At 52.8% G+C, this 13,096-nt stretch overlaps 1 protein-coding gene across 1 annotated transcript; it reads right to left on the bottom strand.

Moving 5' to 3' along the window:
* Positions 1–1,035: 1,035 nt before the first annotated feature.
* On the bottom strand, positions 1,036–8,365 carry MS4A10 (membrane spanning 4-domains A10). Its single transcript, XM_040255188.1, has 7 exons — positions 8,333–8,365; positions 8,218–8,256; positions 7,924–8,043; positions 6,602–6,658; positions 4,599–4,727; positions 3,236–3,346; positions 1,036–2,064 (listed from the first exon to the last, which is right to left on the bottom strand). The coding sequence occupies exons 1-7, from the start codon at positions 8,363–8,365 to the stop codon at positions 1,942–1,944; spliced, it is 612 nt and encodes a 203-aa protein (XP_040111122.1). The 3' UTR covers positions 1,036–1,941.
* Positions 8,366–13,096: the final 4,731 nt, after the last annotated feature.

The raw sequence follows: 13,096 nt of genomic DNA, 5'->3' as shown, positions 1-13,096 counted from the left end.
TACAACCACTTGGGAAAAGGTCTGTCTGGGAGGAGAGGGCTCCCACGAGCTGCGAAGGCTGACTTTGCTATGTAGCCAGGAATTGTGGCTGCCCACTCCTGCAGGTCTCATCTGACCAGTGAAAGTGCAGGTCCCCGGGGAAGAGGGGCCTTGCTAGAGCTGTGTTAGGGCAACGTCAGGAGGCAGCCCTTCAGTTTGGAGCCAGATTGTCTGTGTCCAAATCCCATCTCGGCCACTTGGTTTATTTTTTTTTAATTTAATTGAAGCATAGATGATTTACAATGCAGTGCTAATTTCTGCTGTATAGCCAAGTGACTCGGTTATACACATATATATTCTTTTATATGTTTTTCCATTGTGGTTTTTCACAGGATATTGAATATAGTCCCTATGCTATGGAGTATTGTTTATCCATCCTCTATGTAATAGTTTACGTCTCTAATTCCAAACTCCCACTCCATCCTTTCCCCACTCACCTCTCCCTTGGAAACCACAGTCTGTTCTCTGTGTATTTGAGTCAGTTTCTGGTTCGTAGATAGGTTCATTTGTGTACTATTTTAGATTCCACATATAAGCGATAGCATATGGTATTCGTCTTTCTCTTTTTGACTTACTTCACTTAATAGGATAATCTCTAGGTCCATCTGTGTTGCTGCAAATGTATAGCTGGTTGCCTTTGGACAACCTGCTTAACTTCTCCGATCCTGCATGAAATGGGGATGGCAACAGAACCTACTTCGTAGGTTGATGGGAGGATTAGATGACATCATCAATGGCCCAGAGTCATAGCCCAGTAAGGATTCAAAGAGCGAGCTCTGCAAATCCATGTGGAGAGCATCCAGGTGGAGGAAGGGCAAAGGGATGGCTTTGAGGCAGGGGTGTGCCAGAGATGTGTGGGAGACCACCAGGAAGCCAGGTGCGGTATAGAGTGTGAGATCACAGAGGTGGGGCAGCAAGTTGCTGTTGTTGTTGGTTTTCACTGTGCTTACATGATTTTTGTGGTTGGCTTCTTTTTATGGAAAGATACTAACTTCCTGTTTGTTGCAGATACAAAGTACCTGGCTAACTTTATTGTATGTGAGAAAAAAGGCAATTTAAGGAAACAAACGGAATACAATACAATAAAGCAAACTCATGAAGACTGTACTTGGATGACTGAAATTTGGGAAATGAGAAAGGTCGGTCTCATCCCACCCCCTACCTCATTCACTCAGCCCAAGTAGGTGCAGAATTTTGAGGCTGAAACTTCACGACAACCGCGGATGTCACAGCTGGGATTCTGAACTTGTCTCTGATCTCAGAGCTTTCCAGCTGATCATCTCACCTGCCCACCACCTTACTGTACAGATGGAGACACTGAAGCTGGGGTGGGGAGAGGGAGAGGCAGGAAGACACATTGACGGTTTGGTGGGAAAAGCTGGTCATTTTGTGTCTGACTCAATGCCTCTGCTGCCGCCCACCCTACCCTCCCCCTTCCCCAGAACCCAGGGATTCAGATGCCCAAGTTCTTGTAGAGACCTCTTGGTAGGATGAGTTGAGGGAAGACGGTGCCTCCTTGGGTTCTCAAGGATCTTCTCTGGCTCCACTCTCAGCCCCATGTGGACAGGCTCCTGGTACACCCATCACTGACTGAGGGAAGCAGACTGGTGAAGAGTGTGCCGGGGGGCTGCTGGCCCAGAGAGCCACTCTTGGGGCTGAGCGGGTGGGTGGGCAGTTCCCGGCTGTGCTCTGGTCCAGCAGAAATGTTACAGCAGGTGGGGGCCTGGAGATTGCTTCTGGGCTGAGGGGCTAGGCTGGGTCCTTGGCTCGGCTACCAGCATGGGGCAGACATTTCTAGCAGTGACACTGTTTGCCCCTTCCTGGTAACTGCCCCTTGGAACCAGTTCATATCAGCCAGGGAGATGGGGTGAATTTGGACAGTGTGGGGATCCCAGGGCCTCTTCACCTCCTCTTCTGCTTGTCCTGCAGGTCGCCTTGAGTGACATCCTCGTAGGATGGTGGAGGCATCATTGACTGCTCCTTGAGCTCCAGTGGTGAGTCGGGGATAAGAGGCAGGTCATCCTCCTGCCAAAGAGAGAAGCCACTGTTCCTGATGCTCAAATATGAGGAGCATGTGGTGATCAACAAAGCCCTTCCCAATGGCTCACTTGTTGGAGCCTCAAGTTCCCATGAAGGTGGGGAAACTGACACAAACAAGGCCCCTTCTAGCTCTCTGATGCCTTAACAAGAAGACTTCCTGCCAGACAGCCAGGCGGTGACTGAGACAACTTATTTGCTTGGTGTGAGTAAAACTCAAATGTAAAGTCATGTCAGTGCTATGTAAAAACTCAGAACATCATGACCTTAACGTAAAAACAAATGAAGTGTTAACCTTGCAGAATTATGGGGAATTTAGACCATACATTTTCCTTTTTTTTTTTTTTTTAGTGTTCTACAGTTAAGATTATAGTGTGAACTCTTTTTTCCCTTCAAAGAAATGAGTCTAGGATATCACTTCTGGGGTGGGGAGAGACTAGTCTTTTATTTCTAGATCTTTTTGGTCCCAGCCTGCCATTCTGCCAGCTTCACAAGTACTCGAGGGCTTGGATCTGGGTGAAACATGCCTCGGACTGAGTCCTGGATTTCCTTACAGGTGTTTGACCTTGGAAAGTGATGTGGCCTCTCTAAGTTTCGGTTTACTCATCTGTAGAATAGGGGGAAGGTCAGTGCCCACTTCAAAGGGCAGTAGACAAGATTATGTTAAACAAGTCGTGTTTCTTTCACATGCTTAGCAGAGAGGGTATTTGGTATCCCTGAAGTGCTCAGTCCCTGTGATCCCCCTTTCGCTGGCTCCCACCACAGCCACAGCCCACAACATACGATGGTTCCACCAGCCTTCCCTGGCAGGTCTCCGAGCCATTGCCCCTGCTTTTCCCTCTACTACGGGTCCCTCTCCATCCCACCTGCAGGTCCAGATCCTGCCTGTCTCCACAGATCTCCCCCATAAGGTCTCCAAGGGCTTGAGAGCTGGGAGCACTGTGGCCTGTTGGTCTGAGCATCCGTGGCCTTTCCTCCCTGGTGGCCCCACATTTTTCACCTTGAATTGGCGCCCTCCCCCATCCTGTGCCTTGTCTCCCCTACTAGACTGTGGGCTGCCTCTGTGTGCGGTCCAGCTGACTGGGCAACACCCCTCTGCCTGATGCTCCCCTCTCTTTGCCCTCCATAGCCTCATTCCCCATCTCCTGGAGGCCTTCACCTCTGCAGACAGGCGGGTATCCCTGTATGCCATGACGGCCATGAGCCCAGGCAGGAAGACCTCCACACAGGTGACACAGAGCAGGGCCAGCACTAGCCTCTGGATGTGGACCTGTGAGGAAGAGAGGGGAGGGAAAGGCAGGTGAGCCTCCACTGGGTGTCTGCCCCCATCACCTGGGCACGGCCGCAGTCAGACCTGCCAGCAAGGACAGTGGGATTTCAGCTCCCAGGTGTGCCCAGTAGGCAGGGTGTGGCTCTGCTCTATGCCCAGTACCAGGCACCCATGGGTCCTTGGTGCATAGTGTTTGAAGACTGGGGTTTTCTCATGGGCCCCTGGTAGAATGGCAGGTGGTCTTCAGCATCATCTCATCCAATTCCACTTAGATGGGGGTATCTAAGCTCAGGGAGAAGCAGCATCGCTTACAGCAGGGGAGGGGAAGAACTGGGTTGAGGATCACCATACAGCTGGGATATCTCTTGGGGCCAGGAGCATCCGGTAGGGAACGTGTGCATGTGTGTATCTGTGCACACGTGTCCATGTGTGTGCTCAACCTGTGTGAGCATGGTGGAGGACAATAAGAAATAGTGAACCACCGTGGTCAGAACACTTGGAAACTGACCTTGAGGCCAGCAGCCACCCACATGGGACAGCTGGCCCACCTTCTGCTTCAGGAGTGCGTGCGTGCATGCTAAGTTGCTTCAATCGTGTCTGACTCTTTGCAACCCCATGGACTGTAGCCCACCAGGCTCCTCTGTCCATGGGATTCTCTAGGCAAGAATACTGCGATGGGTCATCATGCCCTTCTCCTGGTTCAGGGGAGGCTATGGCTAAAAGAGCACTGAGCTTGAAGTCTAGACCCCGCTGAGTCCTTGCTGCACCCCTGCCTTGCTGTGTGGTCTTGATCTACTAGTTTAGCTTCTCTGGACCTTAGTGTTCATCTCCATAAAATGGGGGTAACAAAGTGAACTCGGCCAGCTCTGCAAGGCTGCTGTGAGGTTCAGAGTTATTGGGGTCACTGGGTCTATGCTATTCATAAAGCCTTGAACAAGGAATCAGCAGTCCTAGGTTATGGTACTGAATTTGCTGCCAACTTGCTACTTGACCTCAGGCAGGCCCCTCCCCTTCTCTGGACTTCAGTTTCCTTAATGATTAAAGTGGGAGCCGTGAGTCCAGGCTCTGTCCAGCTCCTTGATGCCAACCAGCAAGAAGGCCAATATCATCTCTGTACCTTGGTGTGGGGGGATGGGCTGGCCACCTATGCTGGGCTCCAGATGAGATTTTCTGAGAGCTAGAAACTTCCTCTGAGCCAAGCCCAAGGCAGGCCTTCCTGGGAGTCAGAGGACCCTTGGGGTCGGACACTCACAGTATCATTGGGGTACGGTTTCCAGATGGGGAAGTCAAATGGAGTCTCCAGAAAGAGGTCCTTGGCAATGACAAAGAGGCCAGCCAGCACACAGAGGAAGCTGATGGAGTTTGCTACCAGGCACACCTTCTATAAGCAAAGAAGAAATAACAATCATTGTCCAAAGGCTACAGACGGGGTCTAAGTTCTCTTCCCCGATCAGCCAGTAGCTCACCCTGGGACCTCAGGAAAATGCTGCCCATCTCTGGGCCAGAGGCTCCTTCCTCATGCCAACACGGCTTTCTGAGCCAGCCGACCACCTAAGGAGGCCCCCACCAGCCCTCATCTTCTATGGTGGGGTCCCCAAGCTCTGGGTTCTAATGCCTGATGATCTGAGGTAGAGCTGATGTAGTCATAGCAATAAAGTGTGCGATAAATGTAATGTTTTTGAATCATTGTGAAACCTCCCCGCCCCGCCCCCAGTCTGTGGAAAAAAAGATTGGGTACCATTGTTCTCCTGGTTGGGACTGCCACTGGGTCCCTAGGTTTCCAGTCATCTTGGCATCAGATATGCCAACTGATGCTTGCAATGCGGGAGACCTGGGTTCTATCACTGGGTTGGGAAGATCCCCTAGAAAAGGGAACAGCTACCCTCTCCAGCATTCTGGCCCGGAGAATTCCTTGGACTGTATAGTCCACGGGGTCGCCAAGAATTGGACATGACATGTCTAAGCGACTTTCACTTTCACTTTCTCAGGCATCCAAATGCCCCCATCCTCCACAGGAAAGGACACGACGAGCCCTGACGGTCCCTTATCCTCTCTCACTCAGGTCTGCCTCCTCCCCCACCCACCATGGGCCCTGAAATGACTCTGTTCATCCTTATCTTGGGTTATTTGTGCATTATTCCATGAGCCTGTTGCCAAGTGCAAACCCCTGTAACAGGGAAAGAGTATGAACATAAGGCCCCTCCAAGCCCTTGTGCTAGAATGGATTTCTCTGCAGTAGGTATTTCCCTAGGCTTAGGTGTAGGAAATGGGGACGCTTTTGGTTCTGCAAGGGGCCCAGCCCAGGAGGAAGAGCCAGGGCTTTGCCAAGCATCTCCTGCCTCTGCTCTGGGTAAATGGCACTATACCCTTCTGATGTGATCCCTGAGAGGGCAGAGGGCAGCCACCACCCAGCCCAGGCTGGGGGGCTATGAGTGTGGACCCAGCCAGGGCTTGGGGGTGGAGGGTGGGCTGAGGCCACGACACAGGATTGGTGGGATGGTCCTTCCATCCTCCATCCACCTCCGTCCACTCAGGCTTGTGAGGGTGCCCACTCTGCCTCCCTCGGCCACCCCAGGCTAGAAAGATGCTTAGACACCGGCTGCCCAAGCTTAGTGCATGGGAGAGGGAGACAGGAGGTCTAAGGAGCTGTGGGGACACAGAAGCCAGCCTGGCAGATCAGGAAAACTACCTGGAAGAGGAGACATGTAAGCTGAGCCTTGAAGAATGATCAGAAGGAAAGTCAAAGCCGGGAGAGAATGCCCAGTGGGGAGAGGGTAAGGTACTCTGGCAGAAAATAGCACAGAACAGGCAAGAAACAGTTGTGTCTGGCTGGGCTTTAGAGGTGAGAGGTTGGTGGACTCCCAGCTGTGACTTGGCTTTCAGGACTCTCAGAATTGCTGACATGGGAGGTAAGCCGAGGGCACAGGGGAGCTGAGGGGTGATTGCCAGAACAGTCACCCAGGCGGCTGGGTGAACAGGCTGGGTGACACCTCCAGGCCTGGCCTGATGGGATGGTGGCCAGAGCTGGGGTGGAGGAAAGGCAGCAGGTGGAGAGAAAGCAGGGAGTTGGGGTGAGAGACAGACCTCCACGACAGGGGCTTTTCTGCTTGGACACTCTGTGCCATCCAGAAGGCTTGTACCCACTTCTGGTAAATCCTGGCAAACTGCCTCTGGAATCCCTACTACACACGATGCCCTAGGTGACATTAGCCCAGCCTTGGGATGGGAGAGAAGAGTCTTAACCCTCCAACTTACCAGATAATTTTTCTCAAATGACTCCATTGTTATTGCCAAGATCCCAGAAATAAGAAACTGCAGAACAGATTTGAAACAGTCTTAAGGGAGAGGCTGGGGTTCCTTGAAACCCACAAATTCCCTTCCCCCTATGATCTTAAAAAAAGACAACTTGTGGGGGCTGGTGGGATAGGGAACATCATTCCTTCAACAAAGGGAGCTCACCTGCCCCTACACGGTTCATCCCAGGCCCACTCCAGCCAGGCTACTCTTCTCTCCTGCTTCCCCAGTGTAGCAGCCCAGCCCACCCCTCTGCAAGCAACTGAACTGTGGCTTCCACTCCAAGCCTCGCTCCCTTCCTGGATCCTACAGTTTGGAGGATATTAGCTCTTGGTTCCAGGGTCTCTGGTATTTTTCTGTGATTATTCTTTCATATGTGTGCTGAGCGCCTACTACGCACCCATCACTGGGAGCACAGGGATGGGTAGGCACGCGTGTGGGGACAGTAGTTTCTCCACTGTGTGCAGAAAGCTCAAGTGGGAGCTGTGGGGTCAGAGGACTGAAGTGGCAGCAGGTGAGGGGCCAGGACACGTGTCCAGGAGGGTTTCTGGGAGCTGGTACTGGGTGTGGAAGCAGGACTCCACTGTGACCCGCGATGGAAGAGGATGCCCTGGGGAGCCTCCAGGGAAGGTGTGGGCAGTGGTCTCCTCTCTCCTCCCATCCTGGCCAACAGGCTTGTGCCCTGCAGACTGGCCCTGACAGAGACTCTGGGCACCAGGGATGTGTGGCCAGATCCAAAGGCCTCCGAGGAAGCCTGGGGAAGGTGCGGCTGCCCCAGCTCACATTCACCCTCCTCTGTGCTGGATGCGCTTGGTAATTAGAGGAGGGTACCAAGATCTTCCCTGGTGGCTCAGCAGTAAAGCATCTGCCTGCAATGCGGGAGACCTGGGTTCAATCCCTGGCTCAGGAAGATTCCCTGGAGGAGGAAATGGCAACCTACTCCAGTATTCTTGCCTGGAGAACCCCATGGACAGAGGAGCCTGGCAGGCTACAGTCCATGGGGTAGCAAAGAGTCAGACACAACTGAAGCAACTTAGCGCACACGCACACTGAGAGCCTGGGGGCTGCTCTCTTGGGCTGCAGGCTCGCAGGAGTCCCTGGGAAGAAGCTGTTTCCAGGGTGACTGAGAGAGTGGACATGGAGCGAGGAGGCTGGGCAGGGGCCCAGGTGGCCTCACTTCTATTCACTCACTCCGCCCCACCCTGCACCCCCTCCCAAAAGCCAGGTTCTCTGGGCCTGCCTGTGCATCCCCAAAGCCGGCCCATATTTTGACACCTACTCACAGAGGCAGCCCCCCAGAACGGATACCAACACTTCTGGACCACCAGGTGAAGGTTCTGGACAGCAGCCACCAGGTAACCTCCAATGAACAGGTACACCAGAGCGATGACCACATGGACGGCCTGGGCAAGACAGGGGCAGGGGACAGAGAGCCGCTGTCAGGGAACTGGCCCTAATGGAGGTCGTTGAGCTCCTGGACCAGCGAGCTGCACAGAGCTCACTTCCTGCCTTCTAAGGATCCTGGTGGGCCTGCAAGGAAGGACTGCTTCTTGGGAAGGCAGGTGGGAGTCACGTACCTGTCCCACCACCTGTGGCCGTGGCAGTGTCTCTGGGGGCTGGGGGGGGGGGTGGGAAAGAGAGGGGAAGGAGAGGAAGCTTCTTCTACTGAGGCTTCTATGAGCCACACCGAGCCAGTGTTGTGTGGACGTAGACTGCCTCTCCCATCCCTCCATGGAGTTTTAAATCTTAGAATAAGTGTTCAGCACTGTCTCAATCCCCCTCCAACCTCAGGCCTCCCTGCATGACCACCCCCACCCCAGCACCGCACTGCAGGAAATGGACACTCACGCCCAGCTCCTTGAGAACCCGGCTACTCTTCCTGGGCTTCTCCTGGTGCCAGTTTCCAGGTGGGAGGGCAGGCTGGGTCACCTTCTCAGGTAGATCTGTCAGGCCAGGCGGGGTAGGGCTGAGGACCTTCTCTGATGGGTATCCTTCAGCTTCCGACCCAGGAGGAACTGGGGACGCTCCATTGGCTGCTGCTGCCATGACTCCAGCTGAGGACCTGGCTCCTGGCCAAGGAGAAAGGCTGGGTCAAACTGTCTCATTTCTTGGGCACGTGCCTGGGTGCCTGTCCCGTCTGCCCTCTGGACCAGGACTTTCCAGAATAGCAGCTGGCCTGAACTTGCTTTGACCTGGAATCCGCTGGGTCTGGGCATGGGGAAAAGCTGACTCATAGCCTCTGCCTCTTCTAGGGCAGAAAGACGAGGACCAGACACACTTCCCCATCATTACAAGACAGATTGACCCCCACCCAAACTGGCTGACTGCAGTTTGGCCAAGAGCCCAGGGTGTAGGAGGCTTGGGCAAGTGGGGATATCTTTGTAACCAGCACCACCCACCCCCGCCATCCATTGGCTTCAGTTCAGTTCAGTTCAGTTGCTCAGTCTTGTCCGACTCTTTGTGACCCCATGGACTACAGCACACCAGGCTTCCTTGTTCTTCACCAATTCCTGGAGCTTACTCAAACTCATGTCCATTGAGCTGGTGATGCCATCCAACCATCTCATCTTCTGTCGTCCCCTTCTCCTCCTGCCTTCAATCTTTCCCAACACCCTGGTCTTTCCCAATGAGTTGGCTCTTTGCATCAGGTGGCCAGAGTATTGGAGTTCAGCTTCAGCATCAGTCCTTCCAATGAATATTCAGGACTGATTTCCTTTAGGACTGACTGGTTGGATCTCCTTGCAGTCCAAGGGACTCTCAAGAATCTTCTCCAACACCATAGTTAAAAAGCATAAGTTCTTTGGTGCTCAGCTTTCGTTATAGTCCAACGCTCACATCCGTACATGACTACTGGAAAAACCATAGCTTTGACTGGATGGACCTTTGTTAACAAAGTAATACCTTTGCTTTTTAATATGCTATCTAGATTGGCCATAACTTTTCTTCCAAGGAGCAAACGTCTTTTAATTTCCATTGGATTAGGATGAGAATCCCAGGGACAGAGGAGCCTGGTGGGCTGCCATCTATGGGGTCGCACAGAGTCGGACACGACTGAAGCGACTTAGCAGCAGCAACAGGATGAGCCAAAAGAAGGCAGATGGGAACCAAATAATTGTGCTCCCACCTGGGGTGACGGTGATGGCTCTTGGGTGTGGGGCATTAGGGAATGGAAGGGAAGGAAACTTTCTGCTGAGGGCTTACAAGGAGCCAGCAGGGAGCCAGGAAGCCATTTAACAATGACAATAAATCAAAATTTACTAGAGTTTTCTCTGTTGCAAGCAGCAGGATGAGCATTTTATATGCATTACCTGATTGTATCCTCATCTCAACCCTATGGGTTATCCTTCCTTCCATTTTGCAGATAGGGCTCAGACAGGTTAAGCTGCCTGACAGAGGTCACACAGCCAGTGAATGACTGGACTGGGACTCAGAGCTCGGCAGACTGGTTCCAGAGCTTGGGGGCCTCCATCTTTTATGCACAGTTGCCTTAATGAATAAAAATGAACACTCTGGATGTTTTAACAGGCATGAGAAAGGGGTTGGGGGAAAACTTTGCAGGAGGCTGAAAGTGCCACTTGCTGAGGGGCTGGATGACTCTATTGTGGGTTGATGCGGGGGCACTTCAGGGCCTGGGGGCTTCCTGGTGACTCAGTGAGAAAAGAGTTGGTGGGGGGAGCTGGGTTTGTGCTGTTCCCATTCTTTCTAGTTAAAAAAAAGGTGAGGGGAGGTCACATTCCTCTTGATTTCAATTCTGTGTGAACTCAGGAGATCCTGTGTGGGCATCCACATTTTGCTGTTTTCCTATCAAGGAGGTAGGGATGCAGGAAGAGGGAAAGAAGCTGGGAGGCGCAAGTAGCCCAGATGACTAGATCCCGGACTGCAAGTCCTTCAGAGCCAAAGGGCCGGATGGGGCCCCAGGGTTGGTGAGCACCAGCTCCATGTAGGCACTATGCGGGAAGGCATTTTTGCATGCTGACCTCCCTCGATTCTCAGGAAGCTGATTAACTCTATTCCATAGAAAAGGAAAGAGGTTTAGAGAGGTCAAGTACTTTGGCCAAAGTCACACAAGCAAGGAAGTGCTTGGGATTAGGACTGTGTGTATTGGTTCGACTGCAGCACTCCGTGCCCAGGCTGCTGGGATGTGTGAGCAGTATCTCCACCGGCCTGTGGTGACAACCCCTGGTTTAGTGGGGGTGGTTGAGGAGGCTGGGCCCCCCTCCTGGCTGGGCTCCAGAAGCAGAGCCCAGAGACACGTGGTGGCATGACTCTGTTCTCGGACCTGGGCCAGCTCTGCAAGGGAATCCACCCCTATGTCAGTCCCCAGAGCCCCTCTGGCACAGTGAGCTGGACCCAGGGGTGCAGTCGGTGGCAGAGGCCAGTATCATCATCCACTGACTGAAACCAGATTTCTCCCCTGCACCTGGACAGGCAGAACCTAGACCTGAGCCTCAGTGCCACTGGGAAGCACAAAAGAAGGAAGACTTCTTGGTGGAGGCATCTTGGATGAGATAGGTTGTCCAGGGAGATAGTGAGTCTCCCATCACTGGAAGGGTGCTTCTACTTGGCTTTCATTTCTCAGGAATCCAGAGTAACCTTTCTCAAAGTATGTTCCACGGAACACTGGTCCTAATGGATCAGTAGCAAAAGGGTTCCATGATGAAATAAGTTTGGGAAACCCTGGATATCTGTCTTCAGTCCCCTCTTTAGCATGTTAAAGGCTCTGAGAATTCCTGCAATGGAATAACTTTACTGTAATATTTAGGGCATTTCCCAAACTTAAAAGGCCATGATAAATGAACATTTTTTTGTTCTCATAGTCCAATGATTCTACACACTTGGTACTCTGTGGGGAATATTTATGGGCAATTGGCCCTAAACTTATAAACTTTAAATTCTGGTCTTCTCTGTGGCTCAGATGGTAAAGAATCTACATGCAATGTGGGAGAACCAGGTTCGATCCCTGGAGAAGGAAATGGCCACCCAATCCACTATTCTTGTCTAGAGAATTCCATGGACAGAGGAACCTGGTAGGTTATAGTCCACAGGGTTGCAAAGAGTTGGATGTGACTGAGCGACTAACACTTACATTTGCCCTCCTTTCTATTTTCTCATGTGTATATCATGGTGGAGGCAGGGATTGGACTGTGGTCTCTAGGGTCACTTCCAACTCAGTAATTTTCTCATGAGGCAGAAGGAACTTTAAACAGCAGGAGGGGAGAGAGGCGCAAAGGGCAGGTGTAGATAACCAAAGTCTCTTGTTTGTGAAGCTGAGATCCTGATCTCTAAGAAGGACGCGGACTCTGGGTCCTCAGGAGGCAGGTGCCCTGTTGTCCTGCCCACTGCACCCCCAGAACCTGGCATAGGCTGCTCAGGGGGAGGTGGCTGGGAGGGGAGATGGCTAGAGACTGTCATGGGCAGTGGGAGGAACATGTTTAGCCTTGACCCCTCTCCAGTCCCCTCAGCCAGCTTAGGACTCCCAGGTCCAGCCAGCCTGACACCCCAGGGAGCCAACCAGGGCCCAAATGTGTCTCCTTTGTACCTTCAGCTCCCAGGGGCAGGGCAGGCAAGGACAGTGCGAGGCAGGACCCTCCAGCACCACCCCCTTCCCAAAGAATGGTCCAGATCATGCTGCTGCTGCTGCTGAGTCGCTTCAGTCGTGTCCGACTCTGTGCAACCCCAAAGACAGGAGCCCCCACCAGGCTCCCCTGTCCCTGGGATTCTCCAGGCAAGAACACTGGAGTGGGTTGCCATTTTCTTCTCCAATGCATGAAAGTGAAAAGTGAAAGGGAAGCCACTCAGTTGTGTCCGACTCTTAGCGACCCCACGGACTGCAGCCCACCAGGTTCCTCCTCCCATGGGATTTTCCAGGCAAGAGTACTGGAGTGGGTTGCCATTGCCTTTCTCCAGGTCCAGATCATGAATGCTAGACAAGCCTGGGCTGGATCCTGGGTCTGTTCCCATGAACTTTGACCTTGAGCAGGTCAAATGAGATGATAATATCTCAGCATCTTAGTCTCCTCACCTGTTATGTAATGAGGGCTGGTGCCTATCCTGGGGATGGGGGGCGGGGCGGGGCTGTGAGGCCTAGGCAGGGTAACGTGTAACATGCAGGGCCTGACGCTGGCCAGCCTCACCTCCTGCCTGCTGCGTGCCTAGAATACTGCCATTGGGCTCCACTTTGTCCTGACTGGTTCTCTGTTAAGATCTGAGACACCCTGGTCTCATCATCAGGAGAGGTGATCGTCGGGGGAGAGAGTGTGAGAGCTCTGGGCTCTAGGGGTCGGGGAGAGGGATATGGGGAGGGCAGGAGAGCACCACAGATATAGAGCTAGTACTCGGAGATTTATCTCCAGAGTCCTGAGCTCAACACCACAGGGACCCAGGCAGCAGTGAGTAAGATCTGGCCGTGGGAGTCTGTGGTCAAGCAGGCAGTGAAAACCTGTACTGTGGAGGCCT

Source organism: Oryx dammah, unplaced genomic scaffold, assembly GCF_014754425.2.
Source record: "Oryx dammah isolate SB20612 unplaced genomic scaffold, SCBI_Odam_1.1 HiC_scaffold_15, whole genome shotgun sequence".
Taxonomy (NCBI): Eukaryota; Metazoa; Chordata; class Mammalia; order Artiodactyla; family Bovidae; genus Oryx; species Oryx dammah.
This window is presented reverse-complemented; position numbering and strand designations above follow the sequence as displayed.

Bases quoted from the DNA above. Each gene is read 5' to 3' on its own strand.
- MS4A10 (XM_040255188.1), bottom strand. From the start codon at position 8,365: ATGGGAGAGGCAGTCTACGTCCACACAACACTG. The intron at 8,257-8,332 runs GCTCGGTGTGGC...CCCCCCCCCCAG, and splicing joins TCTACGTCCACACAACACTG to CCCCCAGAGACACTGCCACG. The intron at 3,347-4,598 runs GTGAGTGTCCGA...TCTTCCTCACAG, and splicing joins AACCGTACCCCAATGATACT to GTCCACATCCAGAGGCTAGT.